The following is a 20900-nucleotide window of genomic DNA, read 5'->3' as shown; positions in this document are numbered from 1 at the left end:
AGAGTGGAGATAAGGTAACTCAGGAGAGCAAATGCTTACTAAACTCATGTTTTATGCTAGCAAAAGAAGCCAACTTCCTTTAAGAAGGGGCTGGAGACTTGAACAAAAATATAAACAATTTAGTATAACTGGTATGAGATATTCAATAGGGAGAAATTGATGAATGACAACATTGCAAAGAAATATTGTTACCCAGAGTTAATTTGTAGAAAATCTAATGGCCATAATTTATGGCATTTTCTTAATAAAGTTTCCATCATTAGAGAGTTGCAGTGAAAGTTCTAAAGGAAGATAACCCAGATTGGGAAGCTGTTAAGTAGGGTTTGGCAAAAAACAAAGCTATATAGTACATGTTAAATATCCCTTAACTGAAATGCTGATTTTTTTTTTGGAAGGGGGTGGGTTTCAGTATATTTGCATATGTAAGTGAACTTCAAGAAGTTCATGAAAAAAGGAGAATTAAAAAATAAGTTAATTTTTGTACAAAAAATTTTTTAAATCTATGCATCAGACATGAATAAACTTCATGTATTATGAAAAAACTATTCATAGGTTTGGAAAGTTTTTTGTTATCATCATAAGCTGTTCTTTTAATTCCATTTTTTCCACACATATTTTGATGTATTCTCATACATAATGAAGTATCTTGGGGTGGAAAACATCTTTATACACAAAATTTATTTGTTTTGTAAATACCTTATAAATATAGCCTGAAGGTAAATATACACATTTTTAGTGCACCTGTGTTGTGAGACCCATCACATGAGGAATTTTCTGCTTGTACCACCACATTAGTGCTCAAAAAATTTGGAATACTGGAGCATTTTGGATTTCAGCTTTTCAGAGTAGGTATGCTGAACCTGTATAGTAAAACCATAAATAGCGACAATTTGGAATTTGGGAGTGATAGAAAGGTTCTTTATATACTTTTTTTTTTTTTTTTTTTTTTGGACAGGCAGAGTTAGACATTGAGAGAGAGATAGAAAGGTCTTCTTTTTTCCATTGGTTCACCCCCCAAGTGGCTGCTACGGCCAGCGCGTTGGGCCGGCACGCTGCTCCGATCTGAAGCCAGGAGCCTGGTGCTTCCTCTTGGTCTCCTATGCGGGTGCAGGGCCCAGGGACCTGGGCCATCCTCCACTGCACTCCTGGGCCATAGCAAAGAGCTGGACTGGAAGAGGAGCAACCAGATCTTTATATACTTTTAAAGAACATGATTAAAGCTGTGCCTAGGGAAAGTAATTTGACAATGGTGAGAGGTGAGAGGTAGAATAAAATGGGGAGAACACCCCACTAGGAGATTTGAAAGGCTAGTAAATACTCAAAAGTAAAAGCATTTCACTATTCATATTGATCTATCTTCCCACATTTGGTGTTTAATTACTAAATTTATTGAAGATAGCTGCTTTACTTCATTATTGTAACAAACTGTAGATTGCTGTGGTAAGTACTTTATTAGATACCTTTTGAAATAAGAAGGCTGCTGAGAAAAACCTAGAAATCTGTGGGTTATGAAGTGTTTAATATGACTGTAAATCACTTTTGATGATGGGTTAAATTTATAGGACAGAGCCTATGCTTTGGTAAGCAATGAAATTATTTTGAAAAGCAGTTTTATATGTTGGTTTTTAAAAATAATCTTCTGAAACTTCTACAGGCACTTGGAGGCCTTGTAGTGGCTGCTGTTATTAAGTATGCGGATAATATTTTAAAAGGATTTGCAACATCTTTGTCTATAATATTATCAACACTGATATCCTATTTTTGGCTACAAGATTTTGTGCCAACCAGGTAAAATATTCTATTTCTTTAAATCTTCCAAAGTATATAGAAAGATAAGAAATTTTCCTAAGGTGATCTGGTGAATTTTGTCCTACTACAACTTTAGAAAAATTGTTGAAGTATAATTAAAAATCAATTTAACCGTCTTTTAAAAAACATCTCAAATGCTTAAAAAAAATCTTCCATGGGAAAGTTTTTTATATATATTTGGCTGGCTAGAATTTTTCCAATAGATCTGAATGTTTTCCCCCACCAAAGTGAAAAAGCAATATGAAGAAGTTAATCAAGGGATGGGCATTGTGGTGCAGAAGGTTAATCCACTGCTTGGGATGTGAGCATCTCATATTGGAGTACACTTTTTTTTTTTTTTTTTTTTTTTTTAGATTTTTCTATTTATTTGTTGGTTCATTTCCCAAATGGTTGCAATAGCTGGGTCTAGGGCAAGCAGAGGCAGGAGTCAGAAGCTTCTTCTTGGTTTCCCAGGTGGATGCCATAGTCCCAAGCATGTGGATCATCATCCACTGCTTTCTCAGGTGCATTAGCTAGGAACTGAATCAGAAGTGGAACAGCCAGGATACTCATGTGACAGGCTGCCACTGCAAGTGGCAGTTTAACATGCTGTGCTACAACATGGGCCCCATAATGATATTTTTAAATGTAAGATTTACATAGCTAAAGCCAGGAGAGTAGATAACTTTCTTAAAGAATATGACTTATATAGAGAAGATGGCTCATAAGGAAACTCAAGTGGTAGCAGGAAGAGAGATTTGGAAAGGAATTACAAAAGGAATTTTAGGGGAGGCAGGAGAACCAAGACTATGCAGTATTACAGAGCCAAGGGAGGAGTTGGGTCAGGAAGAATTGAGTGTAATGAATACCCATTATAGGTGGTACTAAAGGGCCTATTAATTTTTTATAATTATTAATTTATTACCCCAGACTAATGGGATTATATTTTAATGATTTCAAGGATACCATTTTTTGGTTTTCCTAAAGTCTCCTTTCTCTTTCCCAAGGATCTTTTATCTGCATCCACTGTCTTGGTGATCTCTTTTCTCATTGCGTTAAATATCAAATATATGCTAACAATTCTGATCTAAAGATAAATTCCAAGCTAGTGTATCTAATTGCCTGTTTGACATTTTCACTCTAATGTCTACTAGATAAATCATTTCTGATCCCTGGCATGGTATCCCAATTTAGTAAAAGGCAGCACTTTCTTTTTTTTTAGTTGCTTAGGTCAGAAATCCTCCTTGATTTACATAGGAATATGATTTAACCATAGCAATCCAAGGAAAAGCAGTGTGTGTTGATAAGTATATAGATTGGTTTATAAGAGGAAGCTAAAATGTATAGAAGTTCTTTATTTTCTTCTTTTTTTCCCCCAAAGAAACCTTTTCATTTAATGAGTACAAGTTTCATAAGTACAGTATTAGGAATATAATGATTCTTCCCACCATACCCACCCTCCCATGCCACTTCCTCCTCCCTCTCCTATTCCTAGTCCCATTCACCAATAAGAGTCATTTTCAATTAACTTTATACACAGAAGACCAACTCTATACTAACTAAAGATTTCAACAATTTGCACACAGACATGCACACATGCACACACACACACACACAACTGTTTGAGAACACGTTTTACAGTTAATTCTCATAATACAACTCATTGAGGACAGAAGTTCTGCACGGGAAGTAAGTACACAGTGACTCCGGTTGTTAATTTAACAATTAACACTCTTATGTATGACATCAGTAATCACTAAGGCTCTTGACATGACTGCCAGGGCTATGAAAGCCTTTTGAATCCACAGTCTTCATCAGTATTTAGACAAGGTCCCAAGCAAAGTGGAAGTTCTCTCGTCCCTTCAGAGAAATGTGCATCCTTCTTTGCTGGCCACTTCTTTCCACTGGGATCTCTCTCACAGAGATTTTTCACATAGGACATTTTTTTGCCACAGAGTCTTGGCTTTCCATGCCTGAAATACTCTCATGGGCTTTTCAGCCAGATCAGAATGCCTTAAGGGCTGATTCTGAGGTCAGAGTGCTTATTAAAGCAATTGTCATTCTATGAGTCTGCTGTGTGGACTGCTTCCCATGTTGGAACATTCTCTTCTTTTTAATTCCGCCTATTATTATTACCAGACACTTGATCTTATTTATATGATCCCTTTAACACTTAATCCTATCTATTTGATCACTTGAACACTTAATATGGCCACTTTAACACCTAAGATGGTATTTTTACTACCCAGCTTAATGGGATTTGGGGTCCCATGGCAAGTTTTTAAACTGTACCCTTAGAAGTAAGTCTGTAGGAAAGTATGCAGAACTATACAGCTTTACAGTTACAAACGTCTGTCTTCCTCTCATTCTCACTCTTATTTTCTTACTAAGATCTATTTTCAATTGACTTTATACAAATATAATTAACTATGTTAAGTAAAGAATTCAACAAATGGTATGAAGAAGAGAAAAAAAATGTTCATTGACAGTCAAGACAAGGGCTCTTCAAGTCATTGCTTGAATGACTTGAAGATGTCATTGTCAAATGTCAATTTCACTTCTACAGATTTCCTTGTAGGTGCTTTATTAGTTATCACAAATCAGGGAGAACATACGGTATTTGTCCCTTTGAAACTAGCTTATTTGACTAAGTATGATGTTTTCCAGATTCATCCATTTTGTTGCAAATATCCAGATTTCTTTTTTTTTTTTTTTTACTGCTGTGTAGTGTTCCATAGAGTACATATCCCATAATTTCTTTATCCAGTCTCTGGTTGACTGACATTTGGATTGATTCCATGTGTTAGCTATTGTGAATTGAACTGCAGTAAACATGGGGGTGCAAATAACTTTTATTTGCTGATTTCATTTCCCTTGAGTAAATTCCCAGAAGTGGGTTGGCTGGTCATATGGTAGGTCTATATTCAGATTTCTAAGATATCTCCAAGCTTTCTTCCATAGTGGTTTTACAAGTTTACATTCCCACCAACAGTAGATTAGGGTACCTTTTCCCTACATCCTCACCAGCATTTGTTTGTTGATTTCTGTATGAAAGCTATTCTAACTGCAGTGAGGTAAAACCTCATTGTGGTTTTGATTTGCATTGCCCTGACGGCTAGTGATCCTGAACATTTTTTCATGTGGCTGTTGGCCATTTGGATTTCCTCTTTTGAAAAATGTCTGTTTAAGTCCTTTGCCCATTTCTTAACTGGCTTGTTTGTTTTGTTGTTGTAGAGTTTCTTGATCTCTATATATTCTGGTTATTAATCCTTTATCAGTTACATAGTTTGCAAATAATTTTTCCCATTCTGTCAATTCCCTCTTCACTTTCTTGAGTGTTTCTTTTGCAGTACAGAAGCTTCTCAATTTGATGTAATCCTATTTGTTAATTTTGGCTTTGACTGCCTCTGCCTCTGGAGTCTTTTCCAAGAATTCTTTGCCTGTGCCAATATCTTACAGGGTTTCCCCAATGTTCTCTAATAATTTTATGGTATCAGGTCATAGATTTAGGTCTTTAATCCATTTTGAATGGAGTCTTGTATAAGGTGTAAGGTAGGGGTCCTTCTTCATACTTCTGCATGTGGAAATCCAGTTTTCCCAGCACAATTTGTTGAAGAGATTGTCCTTGTTCCAGAGATTAGTTTTAGCACCTTGGTCAAATATAAGTTGGTTGTAGATGCTTGGATTGATTTCTGGCATTTCTATTCTGCTCCATTGATCTCTCCATGTGTTTATGTACCAGTACCAAGCTGTTTGGATTATAACTGCCTTTTAGTATGTCTTGAAATCTGGTATTGTGATGTCTCTGGCTTTGTGCTTTTTTTTTTTTTTTTTTTTTTTTTTTTTAATGAGATTGCTTTAGCTATTCAGGCTCTCCTGTGTTTCCACATGAATTTCAGCATATTTTTTTCTGTATCTGAGAAAAATATCTTTGGTATTTTGGTTGGTATTGCATTGAATCTGTTTATTACTTTCAGAAGAATGGACATTTTGATGATATTAATTCTTCAAATCCATGAACATGGAAGATTTTTCCATTTTTTTGCAGCTTCTTCTGTTTATTTCTTTAATATTTTGAAATTCTCATCATAGAGGTCTTTGACATCGTTGGTTAAATTTACTCCAAGGTATTTGATTTTTTTTTTTTTTTTTTTGTAGCTGTTGTGAATGGGATTGATTTTAGAAGCTCACTCTCAGCCTTGTCATTGTGTATACAAAGGCTATTGATTTTTCTGTATTGATTTTATATCCTGCTACTTTACCAAGCTCTTCTGAGTTCCAATAGTCTCCTGGTAGGTCTTTTGGATCCCCTATATATAGAATCATGTCACCTGCAAATAGTGATTTGTATCCCTTTGATCTCTTTTTCTTGCCTAATGGCTCTGGCTAAAACTTCCAGGATTATATTGAATAGCAATGGTGAGAGTGGGCATCCATATCTCAGTGGGAATGCTTCCAACTTTTCTCCATTCAATAGTATGCTGGCCGTAGGTTTGTCATAAATTGCCTTGTTTGTGTTGAAGAATGTTCCTTCTATACCCAATTTGCTTAGAGTTTTTATCATGAAAGGGTGTTGTATTTTATCAAATGCTTTCTCTGTGTCTATTGAGATAATCATATGGTTTTTGTTCTTCAGATTGTTAATGTGATTTATCATATTGATTTATGAATGTTGAACCATCACTGCATACCAGGAATAAATCCCACTTGGTCCGGATGAATGATCTTTCTGATATGTTGTTGGATCAAATTGGCTAGAATTTTGTTGAGGATTTTTTTTTTAATCTATTTTCATCAGGGAAATTGGTCTGTAGTTCTCTATCTCCGTTGTGTCTTTTCTGGGTTTAGGAACTAAGGTGATGCTTGATTCATAGAAAGAATTTGGGAGGATTCCCTTCCTTTCAATTGTTTTGAATGACTTGAAAAGAATCAGAGTTAGTTCTTCATTAATGTATGGTAGAATTCAGCAGTGAGGCCACCCAGTCCTGGGCTTTTCTTTGTCGGAAGGGTCATATTACTGATTCAGTTTCTGTCTTGATAATGGGTCTGTTTAGGTTTTCTGTGTCTTCATGATGCAATTTAAGTAGGCTGTGTGTGTTCAGGAATCTGTCCATTTCTTCTAGGTTTCTCAGTTTGTTGGCATACAACTCTTTGTAGTAATTTCTGATTATTCTCTTTATTTCTGTGGTGTCTGCTGTTACATTTCCTTTTTCATCTCTAATTTTATTGATTTGGGTCTTCTCTTTTTGGTTAGTTGGGCCAGTGGTGTATCAATTTTGTTTATTTTTTCAAAAACCCAGCTCTTCGTTTTGCTTATCTTTTATACATATTTTTGTTTGTATCAATTTTGTTGATTTCTTCTTTAGTTTTAATTATTTCTTTTCTCCTACTAGTTTTGGGTTTGGTTTGCTCTTGTTTTTCTAGATCGTTGAGATGCATTGATAGCTTATCTGTTTGGTACTTTGCCAATTTCTTGATGTAGTCACCAGTTGCTTTAAACTTTCCTCTTAACACTGTTTTTGCTGTATACCTTACGTTTTGATATGTTGTATTGCCGTCTTCATCTGTTTCCTGAAACTTTTTGATTTCTCTTGATTTCTTCTATGACTCACAGTTCATTCAGAAGCTTTTGTTCAGTCTCCATGTGTTTGCATATATTCTAGAGATTCCTAAGTTGCTGGTTTCCAGCTTCATTCCATTGTGGTCTGAGAAAATGCATCTTTTGATTTCGAGTTGTTTTTTTTTTTTTATTTGCTGAGACATGCTTTATGGCCTAGCATGTGGTCTATCCTAGAGAATGTTCCATGCACTGGTAAGAAGAATGTGTGTTCTGCAACTGTAGAATGAAAAGTTCTGTAGATATCCGTTAAGTCTGTTTGGTCTATAGTGTCGATTAAATCTGCTGTTTCCTTGATGATTTTCTTTCTGTTTGATCTGTCCTTTGCTGAAAGTAGGGTATTGAAGACCCCCATTACTATTGTATTGGAGTCTATGTCTCCCTTTAGATCGCTTAACATTTCTTTTAAATAGCCAGGTACCCTGTAATTAGGTGCATATACGTTTATAATAGTTACATCTTCCTGTTGAATTGATCCCTTAATCATTACATAGTGCCCTTCTTTGTCTCTCTGAACAGTTCTTGTGTTAAAGTCTATTTTGTCTGATATTAAGATGGCTACCCTAGCTCATTTTTGGTTTCTGTTGGCATGGAATATCTCTTTCTATTCTTTCACTTTCAGTCTGCATGCATCTTTGTTGATGAGATGTGTTTCTTGGAGGCAGCAAATAGATGGGTTTGATTTTTAATCCATTCAGCCAGTCTGTGTCTTTTAACTGGAGAGTTGAGGCTATTTACATTGAAGGTGTCTATTGATAAGTAACAACTTTGCCCTGCCATTTTCCCAAAAATATTCCTATTTTTTACTTTGAATTTCCTTTGAACTTTTACTGAGAGATTCTCTTCCTTTACCTTTTGTCATAGTGATGACCATGTTTCTGTGTTTCTGTATAGGGCTGGACAAGTGGTGACAAATTCTTTCAATTTCTCTTTGTTATGGAAGGTCTTTATTTCACCTTCATTCATAAATGAGAGCTTTGCAATTTATAGTATTCTGGGCTTATAATCTGTAAACTTAGATTATATCTCGCCATTCTCTCCTAGCCTGCAAGGTTTCTGAAGAGAAGTTCACTGTGATTCTAATTAGAAGTCCTCTGAAAGTTATCTGGCGTTTCTCTCAGACACATTTTAGAATCTTTTCTTTATGTTTTACTGTGTTGAGTTTGATTACAGTGAGTCATGGTAAAGATCTTTTCTGGTCATGTCTATTAGGAGTTCTATGTACATCCTGTACTTGACGTCCCTTTCTTTCTAAAAATTAGGGAAGTTTTCTATTATTATTTCAATAAATAGCCTTCTAATCCTTTCTCTCTTTCCACACCTTCAGGAACTCCTAGAACCCATATGTTGGGTCATTTGATAGTATCCTGTAGATTCCCAATAGTGTTTTTTAGTTTTCTAATTTCCTCTTCTTGTTTTTGATTTGACTATATAATTTCCTGTGCTTTGTCTTCTAAGTCAGATATTCTTTTTTCTGCGTCCCTGATTCTTTTGTTAAGGCTTTCCACTGCATTTTTTATTTGTTCTATTGAATTCTTCATTTCATTTTGATTTCTCTTTAAGATCTCAATTTAGTGGGAGAAATTTTCTTTCAAGTCATATACAAATTTCAGTAGATCATACATTTGCTTCTGATTTCTTCTGTGTAATCAGTTTTTTAAAATCCATTTCTGGCATTTCTTCAATCTCATCATCTTCACTTTTTAGTGTTGAAGTGTTGTGTTCTTTTGGGGGCATCATGTTGCCTTCTTTATTCTTTTTTCTTGAATTCGTGCATTTGTTAAGATACTCTTGGTTTCTTCTTTGTTTTTTTGTTTGTTTGTTTTTACTGTGGTGGCTTTTATCTTTTTACTATTCCTCTGTAGATAAGTGGAGTGTCTGCTTTCAGTGAATATCTAGAAGCTTGTGGTGGGTGGGGCCAGGGAGCTCTCTTCAATTCTCTAGGGTAAAGGGTGTGTCTAAGGTGACACACAGAGGTTTGGCATGCTATATCTCCCCTTTTTTTTCTTAAATCAGAAGGGAGGTTTATTCTGCTCAGCTGAGCTCCTCTGAGGTGACGCACTCTGGTTTGGCATGGTAAATCGCCTCCTCTTTTTTTTTTTTTTTTTTTTTTTTTCCCTATCAGAGGGGAGGTTTGTTCTTGTCTGTTGGCATAGACTCAGCTGAGCTCCTATCCTCAAAGGAAATTAGTGCCTGGGCACTAGCCCCAGTGGGTATAATATTTGTCTGCATTGCCACAAGGACCATACAAAGGATCTGTATGGTCCTCAGTATAAGCTCAGATTCCTCAGCAATGTCTCTCACCAGGTAACCAGGGAGCCCTGATTGTGTAGAGCCTTCCACAGTAACTGCCCAAAGTCCCAGCCACACCGTGAGCCCTCCCACACAACCTCAGGTTTTTCACATTCCCAGCACACAAGCCTCCCACAGTCACAAGCACCCAGCCCCTTGTCTGTTCTCCCCACCAGACTCAGGAGTCTCCTTTGGGCTGATTGCTGGGTACAGACATTAGCTGGTGCAGCTGTTATGTATGTCCAAATGTGGCCCCCCTTTGTTTTTTCTCCTCTAATTTGGCAGGTACACTATCTCCCATGGGGCTCCAAGCCGGATTCCCTCTAGGCTCTTCCTGCAGCTTCATCGCCAGTAGCTTGGGCTTCTGCAGTCTGGTCTCACCTTACTCTCTAGTGCTGGTGTGGATGCTCTGGGCTGCTGGGGTCCTGAGTTGTGCGTGTCCTTGCCCTCCATGTAGGTCTGCTGTGTCCCTCCAGTTTGCATAGGATTTCCTCTGCTATTTTCTCCCTAACTCTTCCCTGAGACTGCACTCTCCATATTTTTCAAACCGTCTTCTTCTAGACTAGATCAGCAAGCTCACTCCCTACTCCACTGTCTTAATCCAATCTGACTCTGTATTTTCTGAGTGAAACTCATTAACTTCTCCTTATCTTTCTCACATCATTCTAATCCAGAAATAATTCATGTCAACTCTTATTTTTATACCTCCAGAATCACCATTTCTTACAGCCTTCCCTGTTATTGTCCTGGTCTATACCACTCTCATTCTCACCTGGATTAGTAGTTTCCTAATTTGTCTCTTTCCCTCCTCTTTTGCCCTGCATCTGCAGTCTTCTGTATTTAGCAACCAGAATTATTCTTTTTCAGTATAAATCAGATACTTTGAATGCTATGCTCAGAAGCCTACCAACAGTGACAACAAAAGTTGTCATTGGTTAATGGCCTGGCTAATTTGCCCCTCAGCTACTCTTCTGTAGTTACCTGATACTTCCTTTCCTTTTCCCTTTCCCCTTTTACCTACCTCCGGCCCCTCGCCTTCCCTCCCCTCCCTTCATCTTCCCTTCCCTCCCCTTCCCTCCTCTTCTCTCCTCTTTGCTCAACAGTAGCCTCTTTGCTATGGGCTCTGATTGTCTTTCCATCTTCCTTGAATACTGACCCCTTACATATTCATATGGCATGAATCCCTGAGATCTCAGCTCAAATGCCACTTTATCAACAGACTTCCCAAATGAAAGAACGTCCACTTCTGTGCTGTCTTCTTTTTTCACAAGACTTATCACCATCTGATAAATAAGCAGGGCTGGATCTTAGCACATAATAGCTACTCAGTATGTTTATTAAGTGAATGTTCAAGATTTAAAATTTTTAAAACTATGAAAATTCAATTATTGAGGGAAGTGAGGTAAGATCACGGATAAAATTTGGCAGTAGAAAAATATAGTTTTTCAGGGCCCAACGCCGTGGCTCACTTGGCTGATCCTCCTCCTGTGGCGCCGGCATCCCATATGAGCACCGGGTTCTAGTCCTGGTTGCTCCTCTTCCAGTCCGGCTCTCTGCTGTGGCCCAGGAGGGCAGTGGAGGATGGCCCACGTGCTTGGGCTCCTGCTTTTGGATTGGCGCAGTGCGCCAGCCCTGGCAGCCATTTTGGGGGTGAACCAACGGAAGAAAGACCTTTCTCTCTGTCTGTAACTCTACCTGTCAAATAAATAAATAAATAAATATTTAAAAAAAAAAGAAAAATATAGTATTTCTATATCAAAATTTATGCTTTTCATCCTTCACTAAAACTTGGACAACAGATAGGAATTTCTGTTGAAATCTGTACTTTTCAGAGACAAAAATTTGAAAGTATTTCTTTTTTCAGCTTCATGTTGAAATGAATCACTTAGACTAACCTAGCAGCGCTTTTATCATAAGGATGCTTTATTTCTTGTTCATTATATGATTTAATGTTATTTACAAATGTTTAGAATGTGTACATTACTAGGATATACTTTATTTTTTTAATTTTTTTATTTATTTGAAAGAGTTATACACAGAAAGAAGGAGAGGCAGAGAGAGAGAGAGAGAGAGAGAGAGATATCTTCCGTTCACTGGTTTACTCCCCTGTTGGCCACAAGGACCGGAGCTGTGCCGATCCGGAGCCAGGAGCCAGGAGCTTCTTCCAGGTCTCTCATGCGAGTGCAGGGGCCCAAGGACTTGGGCCATCTTTCACTGCTTTCCTAGGCCATAGCAGAGAGCTGGATTGGAAGTGGAGCAGCCAGAACTCGAACCAGTGCCCATATGGGATGCCAGTGCTTCAGGCCAGGGCATTAACCTGCTGTATCACAGCGCTGGGCCCCAGGTTTGCTTTTTATAACAAAAACAAACACAAAAATGTACATACAGTCTGTCAGGAAGAGACAGACATGTGAATAAATAATTTATAGCAGTATGATCAATGTATCAATGGAAATATAATATTGTTAGCTCAAATTCTTAAAATAATCATTAAATTGTGACAGCTTTTTTTCCCCCCTAACAAAAATATTCCATTCAAAGCCATCTAAGAAGTTCTGGCTTGAGAATCAGGCATTTGCTGACATTATTAGATATTCAAGTAGATCCTGTTAGACGTATCACAGAAGAGATTGCTGCAATGGGTAGAAAGTTGAGTCAGACAGCTTACTTGAGCTTAGATTTTCAGTCTACACAGTTCTAGAGTTTTGGAAAGCCAAGAAAAGTTCATATTGATTGCTGAAAAAATTATCCAGAAAGTTTATCCAAAGCCTAAATAATTATATAATATTTATGCTGTAATTTCTTCAAGATATATTATAGAAAGTTTTATGTTATCTTAATAATTTTTTGAAAGATTTATTTTTATTTGAAAGGCAGAGTGGCTGGTGCCGCGGCTCAATAGGCTAATCCTCCACCTGCAGCGCCGGCACCCCAGGTTCTAGTCCCGGTCAGGGCACCAGATTCTGTCCTGGTCACTCCTCTTCCTGTCCAGCTTTCTGCTGTGGCCCAGGAGTGCAGTGGAAGATGGCCCAAGTGCTTGGGCCCTGCACCCGCATGGGAGACCTGGAGAAGCACCTGGCTCCTGGCTTCGGATCAGCGTGGTGTGCCGGCCACAGTTCGCCACTGCAGCGGCCATTGGAGGGTGAACCAACAGTAAAGGAAGACCTTTCTCTCTGTCTCTCTCTCTCTCTCACTGTCCACTCTGCCTGTCAAAAAAAAAAAAAAAAAAAAGAAAGAAAGAAAGAAAGGCAGAGTAACAAAGAGGGAGAGACATAGAGAAAGATGACTTCTACTTGTTGGTTCACTTCTCGAATGATTGTGATGGTCAGGGCTGGGCCAGGATGAAACCAGGAGCCAGAAACTCCATCCAGGTGTCCTACATGGGTGGCAGAGGTCTAAGTGCTCAGGTCATCTTCTGGTTCTTTTTCAGGCACGTTAGCAGGGAGCTGGATTGGAAGCTGAGCAACCAGGACTGGACTGGGATCCAGTGTCATATCTAGTGTTGTAGGCAGCATTTTACCCTGCTGTAGCACAACACCAGTCCTGTTATTTTAATTTTATATACATAACTGAATCTAAGTCTTTGGAAAAGTTACCCATTTGCACCAAGTACAACAATAAACAAAGAGCACTTTGTTGAGCAGTGGAACAGACAGATAAATAATGAGTTGTTTAGGGATTCGCATTGTGACACAGTGGTTTAAGCCACTGTTTACAATGCAGGCATCCCATGTCAGGGTGCCAGTTTGAGTCCTGGCTACTCTGCTTCTGACCCAGATTTGTGTCCTGGCTGTTCCACTTCCAATCCAGCTCCCTGCTCATGTGCCTGGGAAAGCAGCAGAAGATGACCCAAGTACTTGGGTCACTGCCATCTACATGGGAGACCAGGAAAGAATTTCAAGCTCCTGGCTTTGGCATAGCCCAGTCCTGGCTGTTGCTGCCATTTGGGGAATAAAATGGATAGAAGATCCTCTTTTCTCTCTGTCTCTCCCTCTCTTTGTCCCTCTAACTTTCAAATAAATCTCTGAGAAAAAAATTTTTGTTAATAATAGTCTTCTAATAGCATAACCGTCTACAGGGCTAGAGTCTTTGAGAGATTAAACTTGAATTGTTAGGAAAGATTTCTTTGGGACAAAGGAAATTACAGACTGAGAGGATAGATCTATGAAGACACTGTCATGAAAGAGCACAATATGTTTGTTGAGTTGAGTGGCTGAATTATAGATTAGTGTGGAGTGAAATAGGGAGTATATGATTGTAGAGACCAGATCATGAAAGGCATTTGATCTCATGGTGAGGATTAATGATCTCTTTTCTTTACAGAACATTCTTTTTTTAAAAAAAAAAAAAGTATTTATTTATTTGAAAGTCAGAGTTACACAGAGAGAGAGGATAGGTGGAGAAAGAGAGAGGGAGAGGGAAAGTGGGGGAGAGAGAGAGAGAGAGAGAGAGAGAGAGAGAGGGAGGGAGGGGTCGGTCTTCCATCCGATGGTTCACTCCCCAGTTGGCTGCAATGGCCAGAGCTGTGTCAATCTGAAGCCAGGAGCCAGGAGCTTCTTCCAGGTCTCCCACACGGGTGCAGGAGCCCAAGGACTTGGGCCATCTTCTGCTTTTCCAGGCCATAGCAGAGAGCTGGATCGGAAGAGGAGCAGCTGGGACTAGAACCAGCGCCCATATGGGATGCCGGCACTTCAGGCCAGGGTGTTAACCTGCTGCACCACAACACTGGCCCCTACAGAACATTTTTTTAAATGAGGATGATTTTGTTTTGTTAATAGGAAGATTTGTTTATTGATTGATTTAATAGGGAGCATCAGAGAAAGAGACAGGGAGGGAGAGAGATTTTCCATAAACTAGGCTCCCCAAATGGTTGCAGTTGGCCGAAGTTGGGAGCCCAGAACTCTATCTGGGTCTCCCACAAGGCTGGCAGGGGCCTGAGCCCTTGAGGTATCTTCTGCTGCTCTCCCAGGTGCATTAGCAGGGATCTGGATCACAAGCAGAGTAGCTGGATACTGAGTGCTCTGATACGGGATGCCAGCATCACCAGAGGTGCCTTAACGTGCTCCACCATAACACCCAGCTCCTAATAGAAACTTTAAAGTCAAGACTAATTCGTGTCTCTATAACAACATTTTTCAAAATGTACACATTAAAAATTAAGGTTAGTGGGGCTGGCTCTGTGGTGCAGCAGGTAAAGCTGCCACCTGCAGTGCCACCATCCCATATGGACGCTGGTTTGAGTCCCGGCTACTCTACTTCCGATACAGCTCTCTGCTTTGACCTGGGAAAGCAGTAGAAGATGGCCCAAGTCATGTGGGAGACCTGGAAGAAGCTCCAGGCTCCTGGCTTTGGATTGGCACATTTCCAGCTGTTGCAGCCAATTAGGAATCAAACCAGCGGATGAAAGACCTCTCTGTCTCTCTGTCTCACTCTCTGTCTCCCCCCCGCCCCACCTCTCCTCTCTCTGTAACTCTGACTTCCAAATAAATAAATAAATAAATCTTTAAAAAAAAAGCTTAAAAATAACTAAGGTTAATAATCTAATTTATGCCCAGTTTATGTTCATTTTCAGTTTTATAGTAAGGTAGATTCTATCTATAAATAGAATAAGAGGAAACAGAGAACTCCCTGCATTTAATATGATTTCTTTTTGTAAAGCAGCCTATAAAAATTAGTCTTGAATTTTACTTTTTACTTTGGATTTAAAATTAAAGTTTACCTTGATTCGATAATGGAAGGATGTAGTTTTCCTTTTATATTTTCAAATATGTAAAGAGAGTCCTTTTATTATTGAATATATTGTGTGCAAAATGCATATTAAAGTGAAATATAACATTTAACACATTTTTGTCTTGGGACACACTAAATGTAGTACAGTGGGTGAAAGTACAGACTCTAAGGTCAGACATACCTGAATTTGAATCCTGTCAACTTTAGGCAGTTACTTAAACTATTTAAACCTGTTTCCTCATTATGAAAAAAATGAAGGTAATACTAGCACTTCTTCATAGGGTTGTTGTGAGAACTAAATGAGATAATATATGTAAAGTACTTAGCTGAATACCTATAGTGTAGTAAGCAATATTTGTTAGCCATTTGAACTGGATCATTGTTTCACCAAATTATACTTGTTTTTATAGTAAAGAAATAGAAGCAATTGTTATGCTTTTAATCTGACTTTATCTTTTTCATTTTTCCTTCATCTAATATAGTGTCTTTTTCCTTGGAGCCATCCTTGTAATAACAGCTACTTTCTTATATGGTTATGATCCCAAGCCTGCAGGAAATCTCACTAAAGCATAGCCAAAAACTGTCTTTAACTGGTTTTTCAAGATGGTGCACTAGAAATCTCGACATTAATCTTGCACGGAGGACTTCTACAGATTCTGAAGATATCATCATGCTAAATCTGATCAGATTTTTTAAAATGGTTTGAGAATACACAGGTTTAAAGATAAAATGTGTGTACTGTATATGTAACAAAATCTATTACATCTAGAAATCAAAACTTGAAAGTTATTCCAGGGATTAAAATGAAAAGAAATATGGGAGGAAACTTGAAATCTGAGTTTAGAAAGATTTTACCTTTTTGATTGCTGCAGAAATGTCCTATGCACTCTTTGCAAGAGCACACAAATGTCCTAAATCAATTTTTACAAACTCTATTTAATCTTACTAAATTTTTTAATCTTATTGTTTCTGTACAGATCTATAAAATCACATGGAATATTTAAAGTTTGAAAATTCTAATTACCTATAATGCTGTGAAAAAATGGAAGTCTGATTTGAAGAAAATATTTCACATATCTGAGATTTTTATATTTATACAAAATGTTACTAAACAAGGATTACTAAATGTTACTTGTTGAACTACATAAGAATTGATTAAGTCACATTCTAGGTCTGATTTGTTAGAGAATCAAATTCATATTTAGCATAGAAATATATCTGTTTCTCCATATATACATCTTTAGACCATTTAGTACTTAGAGACAGCTGAAAGTAATCTGGTTGCTGTTGTGGTAGTAACCATTGACTTTTATGCTAATGGAGTTTCCCCTTCTTCCATTTCTTTTCTGTAAGTCAGGTGAATCCTTAATATTGGTTTAAATTCAATTCATTTGTATTAATTGCTATTAAAGTTTTAATTTAAAGGGATTAAATATTCATTTAATAATTTAACGTAAACTTATTGTCTAATATCTCCATTTGGAGAATTTTGAATTATCAAGCATATACTGTATACCAATAGAAAGTTTTTACAAGAATATCTTTTTTTTATTTAGTTTTCTTTTTTTTTTTTATTTTTGACAGGCAGAGTGGACAGTGAGAGAGAGAGACAGAGAGAAAGGTCTTCCTTTTTGCCGTTCGTTCACCCTCCAATGGCCGCTGTGGCCAGCGCACTGCAGTCGGCGCACCGTGCTGATCCGAAGGCAGGAGCCAGGTGCTTCTCCTGGTCTCCCATGGAGTGCAGGGCCCAAGGACTTGGGCCATCCACCACTGCACTCCCGGGCCATAGCAGAGAGCTGACCTGGAAGAGGGGCAACCGGGACAGAATCCGGCGCCCTGACCAGGACTAGAACCCGGTGTGCCGGCGCCGCAAGGCAGAGGATTAGCCTATTGAGCCACGGCACCGGCCTACAAGAATATCTTATTCATTGCTCTGTCAAAACTCTCTTTAATCTACAATTGTTGATAAAGCAACCAAATGAATAGTAGTACACATGTCAGTAGACATAGACCATAATGACTTTTCTTAGAAACATTTCCAATTGCTGTATTAGATTATTTTACATGACTCTATGACTTTAAATCTAAAGCTGCTCAGAAGTTTTAGACCTCTGATAGAACCATTTGACCCCGGTAATACTCTGAATACATGACTGGGAGAGGTACCTGACTCCTGAGTTTCCTTTCTGTGTCCCCACAAGAGCTGCTGGGAAGGTGCCACCATTTTGCTTTAAAATAGTGGATTTTTTTTTCTTTTTAACACTGGAGTTGAGGATGCAAATAACGTGAGTTATTTAATAAATTTACACAAGGGGAGAGAATATAAATCAATAAATTGGTGAGCAAAAATGCTTTCTGAAATTGGAATATGGGTTTAATTTAATTATTGACTGTAGACAGAATTACCTGTTGAGTATATGAAGTATTTTAGTTTATTTTTTCATTCATGCTGTATATATGTTTAAAAATCTGTTTTAATAGATGTAAAAGCTATAATAAAATAAATATTTTTATATAGTTCTAGTTGCTTTTGTTAACTAGAATTTGGCTCAAAAGTACTATGTTAGGAACTGTCATGTTCTCCTGCTTGGTTGGACTGGCAGCAATACTTTGTAAATGCCAGTAGTCGCTACAGGTTACAGACATAATCAATTCCATCCAAACTTTAAAAGTGCTTAATATTTCAAAATATTTACAAGTAATTTGCTAGTATTAACAAAATGGTAAGCATATTTTTGAATGTCAAACAAGATTTTCAGTTACTGCCTTCCAGGATATTTTTAAAATAACTTTTTCATTCTTTCAGCATGATGATTTGAGGCCATGATAATATGTATGATAATAGACATATACCCTATTACCTGTTACTAAGTGAAATCTAAATTTGTAAATTCATAGAATTTAGGACTGAATATGTTCAGCTTATATTGAAATTTTTTGTGTACTTATGTTTTACATCAAGTGTACACTTGCAGTTGTTAATTCAGGTTTAATTTGCTTCTATTTTAACACTTCAAAAATTATTCAAGTAAACTATTGGATATTAAACATGTTAGTTACAGTAATAATACATTTTCAGGCATCTAGAATAACACGATTTTCAAGATTCTCCACAAAGATTATAATAATGTAATTGAATTGTGGATATGGGCAAAAACCAAATAGTCTGAAGTATATTTTCAAAGCAAAACTTTATTAGAAAGCATAATTTATATTGTGCTTTTCTAGTAGGTTTGAAATGTTTATTATTAGAGATTGGGCTATGTAGTTTTTAATTTTTAATTCATAAAGAAATATTTGAGAATGTAGACCTTTATATCATGTCATGTATACAGATAATGTCCTGATGTTTTGATGACTTTTAAAGGCCTTATTGTATCAACCTTGTATAATGTTGTCTCCTTGATTATTTAAATTCCTTGATTCTTTTAAGTTTGTTATTTATCAACGACTTTGCTCAATGTGAAGATGTGTTAATTTGTGGGAGAAGAGTGCCAATTGATAGTTCTATTAAAAATTAAGGGTACAATATTTGGAAAGAAAAGTAGATACAGTAACACAGTGATGTTATCAATTATTCTATAATTGATTTTAGAGAGGTTATAAGCTTCTGTTAAGTTGAAATATGTAGTTTAGAGATATAAAATTTAAATGTTTACATCATTTTATGTTGAATGTCACAGAATTTCATGGAATGAAAGAGTTTGATATTTAAAGTCTAAGAAAACAGAATCTGAAAGGAAACCGATGTTGAGCTTCATACACTTAGTTTCATGCTGTATTCTCTAACATCAAATTATTGGACTTTTAAAATGTCATTGCATAGTCATTCAACTGAATTAATTTTTTTAAAAAAGAAAAACAGGGTTTAGCATCACTCATTTACACATTTACTGTTAAATATTTAAGTATTATGGATGTATGCTTTATATAAGAAAATATTAAAAAGTTATTTATTATATATTGAAAGTCATCTTAAGACTCTCCAGGATATTTAAAGTAGTTATAGGACCAAGGAAAAAGCATGTTTTTCAAAATCTGGTCCTGTGTGCCTTGCTTTACCAAATAACTGACTTTTCTGGAGAATATTTCTGTAATTTACAACTGTAGACATATGGACAAAATTAAGATATTTTAAGTATAACTATAATTTAATTTTTTGTTGTTTCAACATTTGTTCTTCAAATCCTTTATCTAACAAAATAGGTATTTTATAAAATATATATTAGTGGACAGTACCTTATTTAATTAATATGGCACCATTGCTCACTCATTGAGTTTTTTGAAACTTACACAATTGTATATAATTGTCATTTTGTTGTTTCATTCACTATTACAAGATATAATTTACTATGATTTTGAAAATATTTTAGAAATTATTTGGATCATGAATTTGTCCACGTCTAGTCCATTTTAGAAAAATACTTTTGGGTTTGGGAATGTGATTTGTATATTTATAGGTTTTTATGGACATAATTCAAAGGAATATGTAAACTGATTGTTAAATGGATTTTTAATTGATAAATTTATCATCATTTTGGTATCCATTATTACCTATTTAATAGATTTATTGAAATAGATTATTTTTGTAAAATATATAAATGTTTTCCTTGTTTCCAAATTTACTTGTGTCTAGAACTTAACTCATGAATAGTCTGCTGTCTTTATATATAAAAAAATGATCATTGATCTTTTCCCTACCTCTCCAGTTACCTTTATCACATGTGATCTTCCTTTTCTTAAACCACCTATGCTTTTAGGAACGACTGGATTTTATTTAAATCAGTTAAAGTTTCTCTACCTGTATGATGGTAATGGTCTAAAAGTTGTTTTTAAATAAAATATCTCTTTGCTAATCTCAAGGTTAAGTAATTATAATAATTTGGTTTATATTTTAATGATTTGATTATAATTGCTTCTATTATGACTATGTTCAGTGCAGAGAGATCAAATGTGATAAATACAAGATTTTTCTAATTTCTATTAAGGAAGTAACCTTACACAAAATGCCTTGTTTTTGAAAGATCACTGAAATAAGGATATCAGCATTTTGAAAAATACTTTTGATAATTTCTCATGGAATGCGCTGACTGAAAATCTCTAATGTTATTTTTTTGTATTAGAGAACTTTTTGAAAATATATCACAGTACTCAAATCCCAATGCTGTGCAAATATATGTTACATTCTAAATTTTACAGATATTGCTACATTTCACCAGAGATAGTGAGCAGTATTGGTAATCAAACTGTTCTTACTGTTCTTAAAAAAAAATAATTCGGCTGGCGCCGTGGCTCAGTAGGCTAACCCTCTGCCTGCAGCGCCAGCACACCGGGTTCTAGTCCTGGTCGGGGCGCCGGATTCTGTCCCGGTTGCCCCTCTTCCAGGTCAGCTCTCTGCTGTGGCCAGGGAGTGCAGTGGAGGATGGCCCAAGTCCTTGGGTCCTGCACTGCATGGGAGACAAGGAGAAGCACT

The 20900-nt window shown here is 36.7% G+C and overlaps 1 protein-coding gene across 5 annotated transcripts in view; it reads left to right on the top strand.

Annotated features, from left to right (window-relative positions):
- The window catches only part of SLC35A3 (solute carrier family 35 member A3), a 76508-nt gene extending 56219 nt beyond the window's left edge, over window positions 1-20289 (top strand). For all 5 annotated transcript variants that reach the window (XM_008264828.5, XM_089300302.1, XM_002715839.6 and 2 more), the window contains 2 exons: window positions 1655-1788; window positions 15910-20289. In XM_008264828.5, coding sequence (XP_008263050.1) covers window positions 1655-1788; window positions 15910-16000 — 225 coding nt within the window. In that variant the 3' untranslated portion in view covers window positions 16001-20289. The remainder of the gene's footprint in view (window positions 1-1654; window positions 1789-15909) is intronic.
- The last annotated feature ends 611 nt before the right edge of the window (window positions 20290-20900 follow it).

Source organism: Oryctolagus cuniculus, chromosome 7 (assembly GCF_051225735.1).
Source record: "Oryctolagus cuniculus isolate XC-2025 breed Fujian yellow rabbit chromosome 7, ASM5122573v1, whole genome shotgun sequence".
NCBI classification, from domain to species: Eukaryota; Metazoa; Chordata; class Mammalia; order Lagomorpha; family Leporidae; genus Oryctolagus; species Oryctolagus cuniculus.
Note: the sequence above shows the minus strand (reverse complement) of the source record. Positions and strands in the feature narration are given on the sequence as shown.